This window comes from Dermacentor albipictus, unplaced genomic scaffold (genome assembly GCF_038994185.2).
Source record: "Dermacentor albipictus isolate Rhodes 1998 colony unplaced genomic scaffold, USDA_Dalb.pri_finalv2 scaffold_12, whole genome shotgun sequence".
NCBI classification, from domain to species: domain Eukaryota; kingdom Metazoa; phylum Arthropoda; class Arachnida; order Ixodida; family Ixodidae; genus Dermacentor; species Dermacentor albipictus.
The window spans coordinates 7,951,255-7,973,537 of record NW_027225566.1 but is presented as its reverse complement, the minus strand read 5'-3'; the positions used below and the strand labels follow the sequence as shown (position 1 = coordinate 7,973,537).

Below are 22,283 nucleotides of genomic sequence, written 5' to 3'. Positions count from 1 at the left end.
TGAGTTAATATGTGATGTACCCGCCGGTCGTCGTCAATAAACCTCTTGCGCGACTGTCGTTTCTTTAATAATGGCGACGAGGGTGGGATGAACCGCCGGTCCTGATTCAAGCAGCAAGTAGCAGTAGACATCATGGACAAGGATTGGCCGCCGTCTTCTAGCCACCAACCGTTCGTCGGGCGCCTGACAGAATTCTGTACCACGAAAGGTAACATGGCTATCCACTTCGAGTGGTTCGAGGCTTTTGCGAGAGTGAATAAGCTCGACAAACAACGCAAGACGGACGTTCTTATCACGATAGTGGGTGACAGCGTGCACGCCACATTGCGGAACTTGATGCTTCCGGAGACTCCTGAAAAGAAGATGCATCAGGAGATAAAACAGGCGCTTCTGAGCCATTACGCACCAAAGCGGTCGATAGTCACGGAGCGTTACAACTTCCATAAATGCACACAGGAACCCCGGGAGGCAGCTGACGACTTCATCGTGGAATTGAAGCGGCTGGCAACAAACTGCTCGTTTGGAACATTCTTAACTGAGGTGCTCAGAGACCTGCTCGTCGTGGGTGTGCGCAGTGAGGCTATTCGATGCAAGCTTTTGGCCGCTCAAGACGACAAAAGCCTAACATGGGACAAGGCGTGTGTTATCGCAACGTCCATGGAAGCCGCGGAAAACCACGCGTGGGAGATGCTACCGGGACGAGACCAACCCGAGAACAAGAGGACGACATGAAGTGGCAACGCGGCAACTGCGCATCCACTAGGCGACAGTGCAGCGACTACGACAACGCGAGGGATGTGCTAGCGGCACGAGACGTGACCCGAGAACAAGAGTGCGAGGTCAAGTGGCAACGTGGTGACAGTGCCGGGACTACGCGCTTGACCAGCGACTGTCGGCGACGTGGTACGACAGCTGTGGTGAAAGGGTCCGCTGACAAGATCAGGATGCGGTCATATTTTCGGTGTGGGGCTCGCCACCATGAGCAGGTCTGTGGGCACATAAAGGCAAGGTGCTGCAGTTGTTCCCAGACGAGACATTTAGCTATTATGTTTAAGAGAAGGCAGAACGATTTCACCACGGAAGAGGACGTGTCTAGGTTAGAATTGTACGCGCTAGGACAAAGAGTTGAACCGTACAAAGTTGATATGAATGTAAATGGGCAAACCAATGCCATGGAAATAGACACGGGCTCAGCGGTATCTATTATGCCTCAAAATGAATGTGCAGTTTCGCTCCAGGACATAGAGTGGCTCAAGCGTTCCCTTGAAGGGCAGTGTCCTTGTAAATGTAGCTATTAAAGGCAATTCTGTTAGACTGCCGCTCGTGATAGCTGCTAAAGAACAGGAGCGCAAGGTACCGGCATTGCTTGGCCGAGACTGGTTGAAGCATATTCGCCTAAACTGGTCAGAAGTTTTCAGAGTGAACAGAATCGCTAAACAGGAGGGGTTGCTAGACAAGTACAAGGATGTCTTCACGGGCCCAATTGGAACCATTAAGGGGTTTGTGGGCGCCATTGTATTGAAGCAGGGAGCGCAACCTGTATTCTGTAAAGCCAGGCCAGTGCCATAGGCCCTGAAAGACAAAGTTGAAAAACAGTTGAAGGAGTTGGAATCGGCCGGTGCGTTGTACCCGTTGCGTGAAAGCCAATGGGCAACCCCTGTCGTAGCAGTTCTGAGGAGTGATGGAGGAGCCGTCAGGCTCTCTGGTGACTACCATGTCTCTTTAAACCTCTGTATTACGGTTGCCCGCTGCCCGCTACCATTGCCAGATGTGTTCGCGTCATTGGGAGGGTAATTGGTGGCCAAGGAAAATTGTAAAGAAGGTGTCAAAAGTGACGTTCCTGGTACGCGTAGGTCGGGTGCATAGGCATTGCCATGCCGATCACTTAAGATATAAAGTGGAATCGCCAACGGCTCCCTGGTCCAAAATAACGCTCTCGGAGAATGCAGATACCCAAAGCGAGGTACTTCTAGAGATTTTACCGAGGGAGGGGGCATTACGAGCACTCACGTCCACTCAGCAGTTGGCATAAATAGCAGAGGGCCAAGCAACCGGACAAACTACCCCACAGCAGCCAGTTGGACCAGTGCTCCTGCGGTGATCCGCTAGGACCCGGCGAGTGTCCAAAAGGTACGGGTACCAGCAGCCAAATAAAGAGAATAAAGGTGGTGTATCCTGTAACCAGCCGGGGGCCATGCTTGTGGGCACTTTAGCGCCACCAGTACAGTATAAATAGCCTACCCAAGCAGGGGGCCGTGTCTTGAGTTATTATGTGATTGACCGGCCAGTCGTCGTCAAAAAACCTCTTGCGCAACTGTCGTCTTTTTAATAATGCAGTATTTTATTTATCCTTGCATTTGCAGAAAGACCCATACAGACCCATCGGTCATGGTGCCCTCTATCACCACTTTTCCTTTAAAATCCATGTAGAAAAGCACTAAGGAAAATACAGTATTAAAAGCAGTTGCCGTAACAAATTCTCATCTACATAATCATATTCGCAGTAACTGTGCTCTCGGCTAGTTACCGCAGGAGCCGTACATGGCAACGATCGCATTTCTTGCGAATTTTTGAGGCAACCTGTCTTATCATTGTGACAGGTCATGATCATGATCAGCCTAATTTATGTCCACTGCAGTGTGAAGGTGATCTCCAATTATCTCCAATCCGATCTCCCATTATCCATGTACGGATTCCAGCAAGCGCCTGAAATTATTTCATCTCCCCACCTATTCTTCTGTCATCCTCGACTGCTCTTGTCTTCCCTTGACACCAATTCTGTAAACCTAATGGTCCACTGGTTATCTAACCTACCGCATTACAAGACCTGAGGAGCTCTATTTCTTTCTCCTAATGTCAATTACAATATCGGCTATCCCTGTTTGCTCTCTAATCCACACCGCTCTCCTTCTGTCTCTTAATGTTCTGCCCAAAATTCTTTACTCCACATCTCTTTGCGCACTCCTTAACTTGTTCTCCAGCTTCTCTATTAGCCTCCAAGTATCTGCCCCATATGTCAGCTCCAATACCATGCACTGATTGTATACTTTCTTTTTCAATGATAATGGTAAGCTTCCAGTCAGGAGCTGACAATGTCTGCCGTATGCGCTCCAACCCAGTGTTATTCTTCTTTAAATTTCCTTCTCATGATCAGGGTCCCCAGTAAATAATCAACCTAGATAAACGTACTCCATACAGACTCTGGCGATCGTACTCCTTACAGCTGGTGATCGTGAAGAATTTTCAACACCACTCTAATGCTCTCTCTGTTAAGGTCCTCAGTCATTTTTTGTGACCCGTCCCCAGTGTTGCTAACCAAGACAATGTCATCGGCAAATCGAAGGTTGCTGAGGTATTCGCCATTGATCCTTATTCCTAAGCCTTCCCAGTTTATTAGCTTGAATACTTCTTGCAAGCATGCAGTGAACAGAATTGAAGAAATTGTGCATCCTTGTCTGACCCCTTGCTTTATAGGTATCTTCTTACTTTTCTTGTGGAGGGTTAAGGTAGCTGCGGGATCTCTATAGATGCTTGCCAATATATTTGCGTAAGCCTCCTGTACTTCTTGATTAGGTATTCCTTCTATGACTGCCGGTATGTCTATTAAATCATATGCCTTTTCGTAATCTATGAAAGCCATTACAGAGGCTGACAGTACTCTGTAGTTTTCTCGATTACCTGATTGATGACACAAGTGTAATCCATTGTCGAGTTTCCCTTCCTGCAACCAACCGGTACCCTTGGTTTACGGAAGTCTAGTTTTGCCCTTATTCTATTGGAGATTATCTTCGTGAATATTTTATATAATACTGGAAGTAAGCTAATGTGCTGCTGCGTCTGAACACTACCGAGGGTGTTAGTTGAACGTTTGCTACGTGTCATACCTCCACACCTCCTAACCAGACGTCAGCGTGGCATGGACAACGTCTAAATGTGCGCACCCCACTATTACCTGGAAACCAGAGAAAAGGATTAACTGGAGGAAACCACCACAACGAATGGATAATCGCAGTTAATTAGACGAGTCAAATCACCACCCATTCCTCAGCACTGATCCAGCGGTCCAGACAGCGTGCAGACCGGCTGATGCAGAATTCCTCGAAAGGCCCTCAGCCCGTTCTTTACCCTTGCAGACTGTGCGAAGAACACGGTGGCGCACGACGAACCAACCAGGTGTCCCCGGATGATTTCTGTTTGCCACAAATTCCAAAGCAGTTTCTTCGAGGTGGAGTTACTGCGGATTATGGATAGCCTGGCGGTGGTATTGCAATGGAATCAACGATGGTAATTTGGTGCTGGACAGTCTTCAGATCCCCTAGTCGACTCGCCTGGAGAAGACGATGGGATTAAAAGCCGACGCTTTTCGATAGTGAGACACAGGGTCCTAATGTGAACTCAGATGTTAACTTGCTCCCGCATGGAGTCGACATTCGTAGTGAAGCCGTGTAACCATGCTAACTAAACCCTTTTTGCTTCATTTTCTACAACTTGATGTCGTAGTCAATGGACTTGTTGGATTCCTGGCCCTGAACGCCACCTGGACGGAAGAGCGGACGGAAGGCGGAAGAGCAATTTCTGTGGATCCGGGATCAGCAGACCTCCTCTTCGGGGCTTAGGGATGAAAACACGTCACAGTAACGGCATGGAGTCTTATATGACTCGACAAATCTGGAAGGAAGAGATCAAGAAGGCAGTTCCACCACCTGGGAGCGGCGAACTTGGAAACGAGGCTCCAGGAGACACGACCTTCACAAGCTTAACTTTGGGTGAGTGCTGGAGCGACTACGTTTTGCCAGACTATAAGGGCAGGGTTCTTTTGGACAATTAGCTGTAGTTGATGGCCACTGGGTGTGTGGTCCATACAGGGGAAGTTGAAGTCGGGTCTCGAAAACATGGAAATAGCGTCAAGAAAAGAGCAGTTGCTGCTCTTGGCAGCAGGGCTCGATATGGAGATTAACTATATGTGAACAAAACCTGCAATTCGTAAGGTTATTGACGAAGTGGATTTCGATAAGGACGTGCTCACAGAGGCCTGGGAAAGATATGTCGTGAGAGGAAAGAAAGAGCGGAAGAGAAGGAACGCGAAGAGAAATGAAGGCAGGGAGATATTCAGCTTGAGAGGGAACGAAGGCAGGCAGAAGATGAGCGTGACAGAAGGTACTATGAACTTGAGCTCACAGAAATAAGACTAGACATCCCTAGATTAAGGCGCAGGGCGCCACCACAAACAGAAAGTGTGAAATTGACAAGTTTGTTTCGGCCGCACAAAACAAACGATGACATCGCGCTCTACCTGGTTCATTTCAAACGAATTTGTGAGAAGCGATCATTTCACCAGAACACATGGCCGGAGCGGTTGTTTGAGTTGATGCCGGGAGAAGTCGCGCAGGTCGTAGTCCGACTGTGCGAGGCCGAGGCCGACAGGCACAGTTAGATGAAGGCGGGTTTTCTCGTTAACTTTAAGCTCTTCGCAGAGGACTGTCGGGAGGAACCGATTTCGCAGACCCAAATTCCGGAACAGGAGCAGGTGCTGCGTTGCGGCGCGAAACACAAAGCAGAGGAGGAGGTTGAAGTAACTAGCTCGGGAGACGTATGTCATCCGGAGGAGGAAATCTTGCCGATTTTCCTTTCCGAAATTCGAGAAGAGAGCAAGGTGCTGAACTACCATAAAAAACTCAGGTACGAAGAAGAAAGATTAAACACCAAGCTCTGAAGTGATAGTTAAGGCGAAGGACGAAAGCTTTATGATTTCACCGACAGAAATTCAAGATGTTTGTCAGGACGAACAGCCGCCAACGGAACGAAAAGAAAGGCACTTCGAACTGATAACCAGAAACAGTGCCAAGAGAATGAGGCGTCGCAAGCTAAAGCTTGCGGCAGAAAAGGCAGGGTGGACGAGTAAATCTATAGCTACTAAACCCTGTGGGGAGCGCCGAGAAAGATTTAGGAAGGCGCGTTTTTCGTTTGAAACGTTTCGAGTCAGAGCGCGTACGAGTCACCAGACGAGGTTGAAGAGAAAGCGACGTTCGGTGCAGTGGAGGTCAAAAGTCAGGGGTCACTTACGTGTTGGCCTTGTTTGGTTCTTTTCGAAGTGTAGCCTGTCTGACAGGGGAGAACACGGTGTTCAGGTGACAGGACGTAGTCATACCAGGCAGTGCATTCCGATGGGAATACCAAACAGACAAGGGAACAGCACGAGAGGTATCGGGGCTCTGCAGCTAGGGGAACGACATACGTGCCTTTTGTATTCCCGCGTTCACAAGCCTCCGGTCGAAACCACTGGGCCCTCCCGCCGGGCTGCTATGATGCTGCTTCGACGACCCTCTACCTTTCTCCCTCCAACCCTCTCTCTCTTTATTCCCATCCCCCCCCCCTGCTCGCGCTGAGCCATGCTCCCGCATGCGTTGCAGAAGATAGTGCTAGCCTTTCGTCCATCCCCGCAAGAACCACTGCTCTCCCTCTCTCACAAGTCTGACAGAAGCTTTCAGACAGCGCCCACCTCGAGTACGGTTTAAGGACACTGTCTTCGCGAGCGTAAGCATTGGGAACCTTGTTTTTTCGATATGCTGTTCTTTGTTTAGCCGATAGGATTCATCTTTTTCTATACGCTTGCACCGCCCAGTCTAGGTTAGCTGTTTTAACGCTGTAGGGCGCGCATGAATAGCAGTAAACATTTCGTAAGTGATCGCGAGATTTTTTCATTGGCAAAAAGACACGTTACTTAGCGGAGCCACCGTTAATCGCAAGATTTAGAAAGTGTTAGCACTGGGACTTTGAGGTGTGTCATGTTCTGATGCAAAGTAGCCAAGCGTTGGTGCGTGTTTTGCTTGTGTATTTATGAGACAGCAGCATTTGAGAATCGATTAGAGCATGCATGCAAGAAATTAGAATATACCTCAGAACTACGTGTAATCTCAAATGCGTTATTCACGCAATACTTTTTCGTTCTTTCATTAGTGCCGGTCCTTTGCGGACAAGAAAAAGACAGTGTTAGTGTGTGATCGTCACACAAAAGTAGAAGATTAGCGGAACTTATTCGAAAAAAGTGGATGGCTCGAGTAGGAAGCTTTGTCTTCACGGCCGGCACTTGCCTCGTCATACTTCTACAGTGAATGCATTCTCTGGTGTGACGCCAACACTGTGTTCATGGTGTTGTGCTTGTCCAAATTATTGAAAGCGGTGACGCGCATCCTGCGCTCTACCTCAGTCCAAAACGAAAACCACGAGAGGAGGCTTTTAGCGCCTCGGTGAAAGTGTTTTTGCATGGTAAGAGCAATTCAAAAGATACGATATGAGATTGAAGGCGCTAATTTCACATTCGAAATAAACCATGGCCCTCCTGCATGGCTTAAACAAAGGTCCGAAAGAAACAGGAGACGAATTGCATGGTCGCATTTGGTCGGAATTAGAATGTAGACGAGCTGGGGCCGGAGCCACAAGCTCAGAGCTTCTTTTTTTTTTTCTTGAAACGTGTTTTGTATATATCGCTAGTGATGCTGGTAGGCTAGGCAACCTATTTCTGTCTCGTAGAGAGCTGACGACTAGAAATGAGGAAGACCGAGAGGGGATAAAACATTCTAAATCGATACCAGGATCATAGCGCCCGATAGGCGTGTCACTCGAGCACGTCGACGAGTGTGTGTGTGCGTTTGCTTGTGTACTCCCAGAGAGGTAGACACAACGAAGCGAGGGCTGGGCACCCGAACTTTTGTGTGGCATCAGCCATCGTAACTAGAACGATCCCCGTGGCCGTATCCGAATATGCACGCTTCGGGCGACCTGACATATGGTCACCCTCAGGTTGGATATCTTGTCGGCGGAGGTGTTTTTTACGTCTGAACACTACGAAGAGTGTTAAGTTGACGTTGGCCTCGTGTCGAACTACCGCACCTCCTTAGCAGACGTCAGGGCGGTGTGGACAACAGCTAAAAGCGCTCACCGCACCATTACCTGGAAAGCGGAGAAAATGATGAATGGGAGGGAACCACGACAACGAATGGATAAGCGCAGTTAATTAGACGAGTCAAATCAAAACCAATTCCTCGGCGCTGATCCAGTCGTCGCGACAGCGTGCAAACTGGCTGATGCAGAATTACACGAAAGGCCCTCAGCGCGACCTTCACTTGGTAGACTGTGCAAAGAACGGGGTGGGCCACGACCAACCAACCAGGCCTCGCCAGATGATTTTTTTTTGCCACAAATTCTAAACCAGTTTCTTCGAGGCGGAGTTAGTGCGGGTTATGGGTATCGTGGACGTGGTATCCTGATGGAGTCAATGATGGTGATTTACAGCTGGACAGTGTTCAGATTCCCTTGTCGACTCGCCTAGGGAAGGCGACTGGTAAAAACAGAGACTTTTCGAAAGTGAGACAGAGGGTCCTGATGTCAACTGAGACGTTAACTTCCTCCTGCATGGAGTGGGCTTCCGCACTGCAGCCACGCAACTAATCTAAATAAACCCTTTTTTTCCTTCATTTTCTACAACTCGACGTCGTAGTGCATGGGCTTGGTGGATTCCATGGCCTGAACACCACCCTAGGCGCAACAGTACCTATAATTTGTCAGTTCTTTAATGTCTGCGTTTTTGTGGATTAGTATAATGTTTGCATTCTTGCAGTTCTCTGGGACTCTTGAAGTCGATAGACAGTTCGTATAAAGAGCCGCAAGTTTTTCGAGTAATATGTCTCCTGCATCTTTGATTAAATCGACTGGTATTCCATCTTCTCCTGTCGCTTTTCCTAGTTTCATGTCTGGTAAGGCCCTTGTAACTTCATCGGTAGATATAGAAGGAGTCTCTGTAACCTGCTCATTACTACTTCAAATGGAGGTATCGTAGCTAATTTAGGCATAGAATTCTTTAGTAGCTTTTACTACATCTTCAAATTTGCTGATGATATTACCCTGCTTATCATCAGTGCGTACATCTTCGCTTGGCCTGTCCAAGTTTCTTTCTCACTAATTTCATGCTGCGCGCATTTTTTACTGCTTCCCAAGTCCTTCTCACGTTAATATTTCGGATCTCCTTCATTTTCTCTTTGTTGATCAGTTTTGACAGTTCCGCGAATTTTATCTCATCTCATGAGTTCGACACTTTTATTCATTGTCGTGTCTTTATTAGGTCCTTCATTACTTGGGAGAGCTTACCTACTGGTTGCATTGGCGCCTTACCTCGCACTTCAGTTGCTGCTTCTGAAGCCAGCCTAGTTAAGGTTTCATTATACACCTCTATATCATATTCATCTCTCTGCTCTAAGGCTGCATATTTGTTTGCAAGTGCCAACCTGACTTGGTCTGCTTTTACCATTAATGCGTCTGCGTTGGCCTGTTTCTGCGGGACCAATCTTACTCTTTCTCCCTTCAAATTTAGGTGAATTCTATCCCTCACTAAGCTATAATTCCTGCACTTTATCCTGCCTAACACTTCTGCATCGCGCACTATATTGCGATCGGCAGAAAGTAAAAATCAATTTCAATTTTTCTTTCACCATGAGGGCTTTTTCTTTTTGTTCCAACGCTTCCTCAAGGAGGTGTTCATTATTCGCAGCCTATTCCTTTCCGCGAATTCTACCAACATCCCTCCTTGAGCCCATGACAACAGTATACTCAGCTTGTAGTTTTCGCATCGCTAATTCAGCATCCTCATAAAGCTGTTTTATTTCTTCATCATCGGGACTGGAAGTTGGAGGGTAGGCTTGTACTACCGTGGTCCTATACCTCCTATTCAGCTTTATTACTACTACTGCTACCCTCCCATTAATTCTGTAGAATCCGTGAATGTTGCCTACTATGTCCTTCTGAATTAGGAATTCTACTCCGAATTCCTTCTTATCTGGCAGTCCTCCATAGCAGAAGACGTGGCCATTTTTTCAGCACTGTATAAGCCTCCTCATTTCTCCTAACATCACTAAGGCCAATGATACCCCAAACTATGCCTCCTAGATCCCCAAAGACTTGTCTTGCTAGCCTAGCTTCAGTCGGAAAGGTTCGGGTGTTAAACGTTGCAAGGGTCACTATAAATTGGCGGCCTGTCCGGGTCCAGAGATTCTTAGAACCCTCTGCGGCGTTACAGGTCTGACCTTCACCTTGGTGAGATGCTCCGCAGCTGCTGGTGACTGATGGCCATTAGTTAATCGAACCAGTCATTTGGGAGGTACAACCCGAGAAAGACAGGGCGATTCACGTCAGGGTGACTAACGGCGGCTCACAAAATGAGTTTGAACCAGGAGCAAATGAGCACTGTACTATTTTTGAGCCCGTCGTCACGGCACACGCATACACTTTGCCGCTTTTCTTAACAGTTCACCTGTGACAGATGCTGTTTCGATGAACGAGAACGAATAAAAACACATCACGTTACTAAAAACACATCACGACACTATGCCAAAACAGCCTACAGCTGTTTATGGCATAGTGTGGACACTACGTATGATGGGGCCACCACCACCACCATCATCATCATCATCATCTTCATCATCATCATCATCATCAGCCTGGTTACGCCCACTGCAGGGAAAAGGCCTCTCCCATAATTCTCCAACTACCCTGGTCATGCACTAATTGTGGCCATGTTGTCCCTGCAAACTTCTTAATCTCATCAGTCCACCTAACTTTCTGCCATCCCCTGGCACGCAGTCTCACACTGACCGAGTGGACCTCGCCAAACCTACGACTTACACGACTGCATCGACTAAACCCCTCCCTGCAACTCCGTCATCCACTCGGACTTCCTCGACGTGAAGCTACGCTTCTCTGTCGCCTTTGGTTAGGAGTTGCGTTCACAAAGGCACATTCTACATTGATTGGAGTGACTGACAGTGGAGCATGCGAGGTCTGTGGCACGGAATAAAACATCGACCACCTGCTGTGCCACTGTCCACGATACACCCCTGAGAGACAAGAACTTGCCAGGGCTTTTCAAAAACTGGACAATCGGCCGCTTTCTGTGCAGGTGCTGCTGGAACACCGCCCCCATCGCCCGTCGGCCCAAAAAGCTGTGAAGGCACTTTTGTGCTTCTTAAGGACGACGGGCTTGTGCGACCATTTGTGACTCTAATTGTAATTTCTGTGAGACCACACACGTCAGCGAACTCGCTGCAATTTCCTTCTTTCCTTCCCTCCACTCTCTCCCTGTTATCTTTGTTTTCCCCCTTTCCCGCTCCCCCTGTGTAGGGTAGCCAACCGGACGTGATTCTGGTTAACCTCCCTACCTTCTTCTTATCTATATCCCTCCTCCCTGCTACGCTTCCCTTCCCTTGGAATTCCATCTGTAACCATTATTGACCATCGGTTATCTTCCCTCCTCAATACGTGTCCTGCCCATGCCCATTTCTTTTTCTTGGTTTCAACTAAGATGTCATTAACTCGTGTTTGTTCCCTCACCCAATCTGCTCTTTTCTTATCCCTTAACGTTACATCTATCACTCATCTTTCCAGAGCTCGTTGCGTCGTCCTCAGTTTAAGTAGAGCCATTTTCATAAGCCTGCAGGTTTCTGCCCGTACGTGAGTACTGGTAAGACACAGCTGTTATACATCTTTCTCTTGAGGGATAATGGCGACCTGCTGTTAATGATCTAAGAATGCCTACCAAACGCACCCCAGCCCATTCTTTTCTTCCGATTATTTCAGTCTCATGATCCGGATCTGCGGGCACTACCTGTCCTAAGTAGACCTATTCCCTTAACACTTCCAGTGCCTCCCTACCTATCGTAAACTGCTGTTCTCTTCCGAGACTGTTAAAGATTACTTTAGTTTTATGCAGATTACTTTTTAGACCTACCCTTCTGCTTTGCCTCTCCAGGTCAGTGACCATGCATTGATATTCGTCCCCTGAGTTAATAAGTAAGTTGAATAAGTAAGGAATCAGCGAATCGCAAGTTACTAAGGTATTCTCCATTAACTCTTATCCTCGATTCTTCCCAATCCAGGTCTCTGAATACCTCCTGTAAACACGGTTTGAATAGCATCGGAGAGATCGTATCTCCCTGCCTGACGCCTTTCTTCATAGTGATCTTGTTGCTTTCTTTGTGGAGGACTATGGTGGCTGTGGAGCCGCTATAGATATCTTTCGGCATATTTACATACGGCTCGTCTACACCCTGATTCCGTAATGCCTCCATGACTGTCGAGGTTTCGATTGAATCAAACGCTTTCTCGTAATCAATGAAAGTTATATATAGAGGTTGGTTATATTCCGCACATTTTTCAATCACCTGATTGATAGTGTGAATATAGTCTATTCTTGAGTAGCCTTTGAGGAATCCTGCCTGGTCCTTTGGTTGACAAAAGTTTAAGGTGTTCCTGATTCTATTTGCGATTACCGCAGTAAATACTTTGTAGGCAACGGACAGTAAGCTGATTCGTCTATAATTGTTCAAGTCTTTGGCGTCCCCTTTCTTATGGATTAGGATTAGGTTAGCGTTCTTCCAAGATTCCGGGACGCTCTAAGTCATGAGGCATTGCGTATAGAGGGTGACCAGTTTTTGTGGAACAATCTGCCCACCATCTTTCAAAAAATCTGCTGTTACCTGATCCTCCTCAGCTGCCTTCCCCCTTTGCATAGCTCCCAAGGCTTTCTTTACTTCTTCCGGCGTTACTTGTCGGATTTCAAATTCCTCTAGACTATTCTCTCTTCCATTGTTGTCATGGGTGCCACTGGTAATGGACAAATCTCTATAGAACTCCTCAGCGACTTGAACTGTCTCATCCATATTAGTAATGACATTGTCGGCTTTGTCTCTTAACGCATACATCTGATTCCTGGCAATTCTTAGTTTCTTCTTCGCTGCTTTTAGGCTTCCTACGTTCCTGAGAGCATGTTCAATTCTATCCATATTATAGTTTCTTATGTCAGCTGTCTTACGCTTGTTGATTAATTTCGAAAGTTCTGCCAGTTCTATTCTAGCTGTAGGGTTAGAGCCTTTCATACATTGCCGCTTCTTGATAAGACCTTCGTCTCCTGCGATAGCTTACTGCCTTCCTGTCTAACGGAGTTACCACCGACTTCTATTGCACACTCCTTAATGATGCGCATAAGATAGTTGTTCATAACTTCAACACTAAGTTCCGCTTCCTGAGTTAAAGCCGGCCACGCCATGTTATGAGTCGCTGTTAGTTCACGATTGACTGTCGAGAGTGCAGTTCCTGAATGAACTTTCAAGCTAGTCTACAAACTTACACTTAACCCCTTGCAGTGCTTATATAATGTGTCGTGCGAGATTTCGTGCCAAAGTCGTAGGGCTGAACACCTTGTTTGCAGTGCGCGAACCGGTGTCTCGCGCCTTACGTTACTCGTTTAGGGCACTCGCGCTACTTGCGCGTGTAAGCAGGTGGCAAAGGTAGCTGACTACAACACTTACAATACAGTCACGCGAGCCATGAATGGATAGAGAGATTGCACGACTGACTGCACCTGGCGACCAAAGGGCGGCGAGCGCACAGACAAGCGTGACCTGCGAGTTATGATTACGAAAATCGCTGATCACCTCTCGCGATTGCCGCCTTCTCATTTAGCTGTTCTGGATTGTCATATTTAAACAGCGGAGAATGAGCAAAGACACATCCGGCAAGTGCAGAAAGAGCTCTGCTTCTGCATCAGTACGCCTACTAAACAAATGTTTCTACATTCTAGTACAGTCCAGTCCAACGGTACACCAAGAAGCCGAAATTCCTATCATTTTGAAGTTACGAGCTAGTAATTGTTGTTGTCGTCGTCTGTTAACATGAAGACGCTTCACTCTCGCTGGTTACGACCTATTTTATTTATGTGCTCTCGTTGACGCTTTCCTGTAATTGAGCGAAGATCTGTTCTATTCACACGCGGTCCACTGCACTTCCTACGCCAGTTCAATATACGAATGCAGCACGATGGTGTCAGTGCAGTTCTCAATAAAGAAAGCGCCGCAGTAGGGATGCACTATGCGTATTCATTCGCGGGAATCCACGTGTAATATAGGCATGAGCATATTTGAACGTACGGCTCCAACCCTCCGCTGGTTGGCTCGGTGTTTGTGTTACTGCAATTTCCATACGGTAAAACCGCACAAAAAAGGGATGACCCAACATAGTGGCCTTTCGACCGAAGCGATAATTATCGACCAAGTTGGTCGCAGGATTTCCATGGCTCATCGTAGAGAATGTGCCCTTATGGTTTGACGCCGTTGCTAAGAGGTATGCCCAGTCGAAATCCTGTGAATTCCGGTTTTTGTTTTTCACTATATATATAGCTCTTAGTCAAGTCCTGCATAGCGTCCTCCGTATAAGCGGCAAGTTCTCGGTTCATCCCAGACCACCGCATATAAGCGTTCTTTCAAGCGAGATTATGCGTGTCAAAACGCGACCGACCCACTGCTCACGGCTGCATGCGGCCAATGAGCAAACGCATCATTTATATGGAGCCCTGCAAATTTGGCGCCCAAAAACCGCGCAGAAGCATTGAGAGTGCGTTGCAAATCGAAAGGTGCAAGGAGAGATGACGGACAAGCTGTGAGGGAGAAAGAAAAGCGAAAGGCAAAAGGAGAGAACGAATAGACAAAGTAGACGCCTGTATGCGTAGCTTTGATGGAGGAGGAGGAGGATAGACTGCGCCGGCCGGGAGCATGGAAAAACATGGCGTGAAGGCTATTTCACATGCTGCGTCTCGAACGATGAAAATCGGTGCACTCGCACGCATCGCAATGCGATTTTTAGAGGGGCCATTTCACATGATTGCGATTTCAACAATGCGACTGGTGCGACGCCCGGGGTTCCTTACTGCCAGGTTTCGCGGCACACGCTGCATAATTCTTTTATTGTAATGAATAAAATGTTCACATTAAAATATTATTGACTTTTCTTGATTAGGAGCAGATAATATGCATGTTTAGTTATTTAAAAAGTTGTTAAGATTTGTTTTGGTGTGCGCAACGACTGTTTCTGAAGTTCAGTGCGCAATGGCGCATGTAAACAGCTGTTCGCAGGTGGTTCAGTGTTGTGTGTTGTCTCATCTGCCTTCTATGACCGTTTTGTTCTGCCTGCGCTACAGCAACCTACAAGATGAGCTATCGAGAATTTCATATAGCTACTCCCACCGCATATGCAGTATTCGGAATTCGGCTGCCATGTAGTCGTCATGTCAGCCCAACAAGTGTCTCGCGCTATCCATGCTCGGTTACAGCTTCTGCACTTGGCAGCAGAGGAAGCAGCAGGAGCCGACACTTATGTTTCATCTAATCTGCAGATCCTGCAGACGCTCAACGACTTACAAGAATACGGTGGGCGGTTGCATCGTAACCTTGAGTGCACCTGCACCCAGCGGCTCCATCGTTGCCTGCCTGGACTGCCTACGACTAATTGCGGGAACAACGTCACGTCGGTTTCTCCGCAAGCCCTTTTTAAGGAGGGTTGCTTGCCCTTCACCGTCACTTGGCAGCACAGGCAGCAGAAGCAGCAGCAGGAGCCAACACTTATGCTTCTTCTATTCTGCAGGTTGAAATTTTTTTTTGTATTGCTTACAGTCTGCTTTTCTGCTCTGCAGCTATGCTGCCCTGCTGCCAACCTTTGCCTGAGGTGCTCGTACTTTTGCGTGTTTTCCGTGTGTTTCTACTGTGCTCAAAACGGGAAATGATGAACTTCAACAGGAAATTGCAGATCTCAAAGGTGAGATTCACGCAGTGGCAGCAGTGGACGGCAGACTGAACGCGTTCTTAAAAAATTCTACACTTCTTCACAGGAAGCCACTGGGATATCCCAAAGGCCTTGGGATATCATCAGAGCTGCGCCTGCACGCCTGGCTGACAGCCGAAGAATCATCGTGCCGATCTTCGCATCGATAATTGCGGACAAGCCGCGTGACCACACTCTGGCTACAAAAAGACGGACACCACCGGCTGTGCTGGCATTCACACAGTGGCAGCAGTGGACGGCAGACTGAACGCGTTCTCAAAAAATTCTACACTTGTTCACAGGTTGGTAGTACTTTTAGCGTCTCTTGTAAGGACTGTGGATCTGGTTGTGTCCACTGCTGCCACAGTGAGGTGTTTATTAGAGAATTCTTGGTGATCTCGGATATGGAAGAAATACAGCGTTTGACATGTCATAGTGCGTTGCCTGTAGATGGCATGTATAAAACATGCACTGGTTGCAAGTGCTCGTACCATCTAGGTAAATGCTCGGGGATGAAAACATCAAATTTCCGTGCCAAGGGTCACTCACTAAAATCTAGCTGGAACTGTGCAACATGTGAACTTGGAAAACAAATATGTTGCAACACCGTAAGACCAACAGAAGACTCAAACATTCAGAAGAGATTGAATGAGCTAGATGAAAAGATAACCCTCATGCTTCCCCTCGTCACAAAATTTGACAATTCGACACAACTATTGCAAAAAGTCAGTGACATTGAAACATCGATACAGCTCCTTTCCGACAAATGTGATACAATATTAAGTAAGTTAGACAAGCAAAACTCTGACATTGCACTCTTGGAAAGTAGGGTCATAGAATCGGGAACGTCCGCAAGCACGAGGGAAGTCAAATTGCAGCTGAATGAGCTGGAAAGGTACAGTCACGGGCAAAACATGGAAGTACATGGCATTGTAGTGGAGGAACACGAAGACCAGCTCGCGAAAATGAATGATCTTGCATGCAAACTTCAGCCACCGCTGCTTGAGAACAGTAACCTTCACGCGCTTCATAGGCTACCTGCACGGAAGGGAAAGAAGCCTATCCTTCTTGCTCGGTTTTCATCCATCCTACATAAGGAAGAGTGGATGCGCATTCGCTCGCTTATTGATAATGATGCACCAAACGTGAAATTTTTGGACAACCTGACACGTTTCAACAAACGCCTTCTTTGGCTAGCAAGTGGAAAAGGCAGGGAAAAGAACTATCAGTTCGTGTGGCAAAAAGAATGCTCACATATTGGCATGAAAAACCTGAAGGCGCTGACGCGATTCGCATCCGCGATGAAAGTGGCATTGATAACATGTTATGATGTGCTATTTAGATAGTGTATATCTACTGTGAATGACAGTTCAAATGGACAACAGTCCTTATCACGATGTTCACTCTTTTAAATGTATGAAGGTTTCAAAATCCGGATGCTTTTCCTTTTATCATGTGAATGCATGCAGTTTAAGAAACGAAGAAGAAATTGATATTTTTTTGTCGCCATTGAACCATGAATTTGATGCGCTGGCTTTCACTGAAACCTGGTATACTGAATCGAATGATGTTGTTCGCTTTCCTGGTTACAGGTGTGAATCGCTGTTTAGGAAAACCGAAAAAGGGGGTGGTGTAGCTTTGTACATTAACCAGTTGTTCTTACTAAATAATGCCACAGTGCACAGTTTTGAGCCCTTCGTACGAATAACTTTTTATTCAGACAAATGCATTCATCTTTGGCGTAATTTATCCGCCACCTTCTGCGTCTCTTCAAGAGTTCTTCAACTTCATAGAAATAGTATTGGACGACCTCTCCATACAAAGTAGACCTGTGGTAATAATGGGTGATTTTAATATTAACCTACGAGAAAAGTCAAATTCTGTCAATGAATTTGTTGATATGATGTTGGCCGACGGCTTTTCCGATATAATCATAACGCCTACTCGTATCACAGGCACCAGCGAAACACTTATTGATCTATGCCGAACAAACAGTGATATTGGTGGTACCACGGCAGGAGTACTCCTGAGTGACATCAGCGATCACCTGTCAACCTTCTGCTTGACCGAAACGTCAAATAAACAAATATTCGAAGATACTTACCCATCAAATAGTTACCCCGTTATAAACCAAAGCAAAATTGAATATTTCCGTCAAATCGTATTCTCTGTCGACTGGAGCCAATTGCAGCGTGATGAAGATCCTAATATTTTATACAACAAATTCTTGCACAGAATCACAGAGTTGTATGAATGTGCTTTCCCAGTTGTAACAATGGAAAAGTGTAGAAAAGGAAGGAAGCTTGGATTACACGAGACCTCCTCAGGCGAATCAAGGCACCAAATAGGCTTTTGTCCAAGTTGATAAAATTTAGTCTTGACAGTTCTGAAAGAGTATAAAAAGTTGGAAATGAATTTGGTGCAGATATAAAGAAATCTAGAATTCAATACTACGCTCATAAATTTTCAGATATCACCTTTGCCCCTCAAAAAACGTGGCGTACAGTCAAAGATCTGCTACAGAAATCACAAAAAATATACCTACACAAATAACAATTGGAGGAATGGTTCTGAGTGGTAAAGATCTTGCCAATGAGTTCAACAGACATTTTTCGGCATTTCCAGATTTTCCAGCGGGAATGCCCAGTAATATTGGAAAATACATGGAATATAATCTTCAGCACAGCCTTTTCTTATACTCAGCTATACCTGCAGAAATTAATGATATTGTCACGTGGTAGTGACATTAAAGACCACAGTAGCAGTACTGTGAAAGACAAAACTAGCTTTTATTGGGCGAACCTGTGCCCACAAAACAGGCTACACTTAAAGCGCAACGATGGCGGCGAACACGCTCGGCGATCGTCGAAAATCTGATCAGCGGGTCAAGCGCGTCGGCTTTTATAGAGCAGTCATCGAATGTTCCAGACTAATCGTTCGGACCCGAATGCCTTCCACAAAGTTCTACACCATTCGCGTCAAGTGATGCAATCAGATAACATAACGTTCAGCGACAACAGACAGCAGATAGAAGCATCGATAACGTTCCAGAAACTTCGGTACATAAGGGCGCGTCTCACGCTGTGCGATAACTTTTTTTAGGCTGCGAAACGTGGTTGCCCGATAAAGATAAGTATACGTGTCAATACCCCCCTCTTAAAAAGCATCGACCCGATGCTGCAAAGAAACGAAGGTAATAAACAAAAGCACTCGTAGCAAAGAAAAGAAGAAAAACGCAGCGTTCGGCGCGTCAACGAAACGTGCGCCTGAGCGAACGAAACGAACCAAAGAACTCGGTGTCTCGGAGGGGAAACGATCTACGCCAGCCAAACGTCGTGATCGGCACGGGCAGAGAGATAGATAGTAATCTAAACCGGATGCACGGCGAAGCGTCGTCAGGGGAGAGGGAGTCCTGCGACGCGCCTGGCAGCGGTCCCAATGCGCGCGCGGCGCGCCTCCTGTCGGGGCAGCGCCGTACATTGAGAGGAGGGGGTCTTCTGTGTTTGCCGCAAGATGGCTCTGCGTGTGCGGAAAGCGCAGAAGAAATGCAGCGGAAACGCACTTCGCAACTCGTGTAATTGTGACTTCTGTACGTTACATGTTCATAATTACCGATATACACCGCAGTATAACTTTCCACGGCTCGTTTCGAAGGCAACACCGCATTCACTAGAGGCGCGTTTGCACCGCTTGGAAGCATCGAACTCGTGGCTGAGTGGTAGCGTCTCCGTCTCACACTCCGGAGACCTGGGTTCGATTCCCACCGGGCCAATCTTGGAAGTTGCTTTTTATTTATGAAGCGCCTGCCGTGATTTATCGCTCACGGTCAACGCCGCCGACGCCGACACCCGACGCCGACGACACCGGCTTTTCTGCGACACGAGCTCCTTAAGACTATCGCGTTAAAATGGCGAAGTTTGTCAGCGTCCGTAAAAGGGTTTAAGGCGCACCACGTGGACCACTTCAGATCGTGCGCGGCGCCGCTGTGAATGCGAAATGCCGTCTGGCACGACCTCATAGTCCAGAGCGCCAATGCGTCGGATGACCTTGTAGGGTCCGAAATAGCGTCGGAGTAGTTTGTCACTGAGTCCTCGTCGGCGTATCGGGGTCCATACCCAAACACGGTCGCCGGGCTGGTACTCGACGAAGAGTCGTCGGAGGTTGTAGTATCGGCTGTCGGTCCTCTGTTGGTCCTTGATCCGCAGGCGGGCGAGCTGTCGGGCTTCTTTGGCGCGCTGGAGATAGCTAGCGACGTATTCTCTTCGTCAATGACGTGGGGCAGCATGGCGTTGAGCGTCGTCGTCGGGTTCCTGCCGTAAACCAGCTTAAACGGCGTGATCTGTGTTGTTTCTTGCACCGCCGTGTTGTAAGCGAAGGTTACATATGGCAGGACCGCGTCCCACGTCTTGTGCTCAACGTCGACGTACATCGCTAGCATGTCGGCGAGGGTCTTATTCAGGCGCTCCGTGAGACCATTCGTTTGCGGATGGTAGGCAGTTGTCCTCCTGTGGCTTGTCTGGCTATATTGCAGAATGGCTTGGGTGAGCTCTGCTGTAAAAGCCGTTCCTCTGTCGTTGATGAGGACTTTTGGGGCGCCATGTCGCAGCAGGATGTTCTCGACGAAAAATTTCGCCACCTCGGCTGCGCTGCCTTTCGGTAGAGCTTTTGTTTCAGCGAAGCGGGTGAGATAGTCCGTCGCCACGACGATCCACTTATTCCTGGATGTTGACGTCGGAAACGGCCCCAACAAATCCATCCAAATCTGCTCGAATGGTCGACGAGGAGGTTCGATCGGTTGTAGTAACCCTGCTGGCCTTGTCGGTGGTGTCTTGCGTCGTTGACAGTCTCGGCATGTCTTAACGTAACGGGCGACGTCGGCGGTCAGACGCGGCCAGTAATACCTTTCCTGTATTCTCGACAGCGTCCGGGAGAATCCGAGGTGCCCAGCGGTTGCATCGTCGTGTAAGGCGTGCAGTACTTCTGGACGCAGCGCCGACGGAACAACAAGAAGGTAGTTGGCGCGGACTGGTGAAAAGTTTTTCTTCACGAGTAGGTTGTTTTGAAGCGTGAACGAAGATAGTCCACGCTTAAATGCCCTAGGGACAACGTCGGTGTGCCCTTCCAAATACTCGACAAGGGCCTTTAGCTCCGGGTCCCCTCGTTGTTGATCAGCGAAGTCTTCCGCGCTTATTATTCCAAGGAAGGCGTCGTCATCCTCGTTATCTTGCGGCAGCGGGTCAATGGGGGCGCGTGATAGGCAATCGGCATCTGAGTGTTTTCGTCCGGACTTGTTTGTTACAGTAATGTCGTATTCTTGTAGTCTGAGGCTCCACCGTGCCAGCCGTCCTGAAGGGTCCTTTAAGTTAGCTAGCCAACACAACGCGTGATGGTCGCTGACCACTCTGAATGGCCTGCCATATAGGTAGGGGAGAAATTTCGCTGTAGCCCAAACGATGGCGAGGCATTCCTTTTCCGTTGTGGAATAATTGCCCTCCGCTTTTGACAAAGACCGGCTAGCGTAAGCTATCACGTGTTCATGTCCATCTTTTCTCTGGACTAGGACGGCACCGAGGCCTAGGCTACTGGCGTCAGTGTGAATTTCGGTATCGGCGTGCTCGTCGAACTGCGCAAGTACGGGCGGAGTCTGCATGCGTCGTTTGAGTTCTTCAAATGCGTCGGCCTGCGGCGTTTCCCACTTGAACTCAATGTCACATTTAGTTAGCTGTGTCAGCGGCTCAGCGATGCGTGAAAAGTCCTTGACAAATCGCCTGTAGTAAGCACACATGCCAAGAAATCTACGCACTGCCTTCTTGTCGGTGGGCTGCGGGAACTTTGCGATGGCAGCTGTCTTCTGCGGGTCGGGGCGGACTCCAGACTTGCTGATGACGTGGCCTAGGAACAGAAGCTCATCGTAGGCGAAGCGGCACTTTTCTGGCTTCAGAGTGAGCCCTGATGACTTGATGGCCTCGAGTACTGTTGCAAGCCGCCTAAGGTGATCGTTGAAATTTTCGGCGAAGACAACGACGTCGTCCAAGTAAACGAGACAGGTCTGTCACTTCAATCCTGCTAAAACCGTGTCCATGACGCGCTGGAACGTTGCAGGTGCCGAGCACAGTCCAAATGGCATAACCTTGAACTCGTACAGGCCGTCTGGGGTGATGAAGGCGGTCTTTTCGCGATCTCTTTCGTCGACTTCCATTTGCCAATAGCCAGACTTGAGGTCCATCGACGAGAAGTATTTAGCGTTGCAGAGCCGATCCGATGCGTCGTCTATCCGTGGGAGGGGGTATACATCCTTCTTCGTGATCTTGTTCAGTCGACGATAATCAACACAGAAACGTAGGCTTCCGTCCTTTTTCTTTACCAGGAAAACAGGGGATGCCCACGGGCTTTTCGACGGCTGGATGATGTCGTCGCGCAGCATTTCGTCGACTTGTTCTCTTATAGCTTCACGTTCCCGCGTCGAAACTCGGTAAGGGCTCTGGCGTAGTGGTCGAGCGCATTCTTCGGTTATTATGCGATGCTTTGCGACTGGTGTTTGTCGAATCCTCGATGACGTCGAAAAGCAGCTTTTGTATCGTCGAAGCAGACTTCTGAGCTGTTGCTGCTTAATCACGGGGAGACTTGGACTTATGTCGAAGTCT

At 47.8% G+C, this 22,283-nt stretch overlaps 1 protein-coding gene across 1 annotated transcript; it reads left to right on the top strand.

Annotated features, from left to right (window-relative positions):
• The first annotated feature begins 213 nt into the window (after positions 1–213).
• LOC139051549 (uncharacterized) lies at positions 214–732 on the top strand. The gene has a single exon (XM_070528518.1). It carries the CDS (start codon positions 214–216, stop codon positions 730–732), a length of 519 nt encoding a protein of 172 aa, XP_070384619.1.
• The last annotated feature ends 21,551 nt before the right edge of the window (positions 733–22,283 follow it).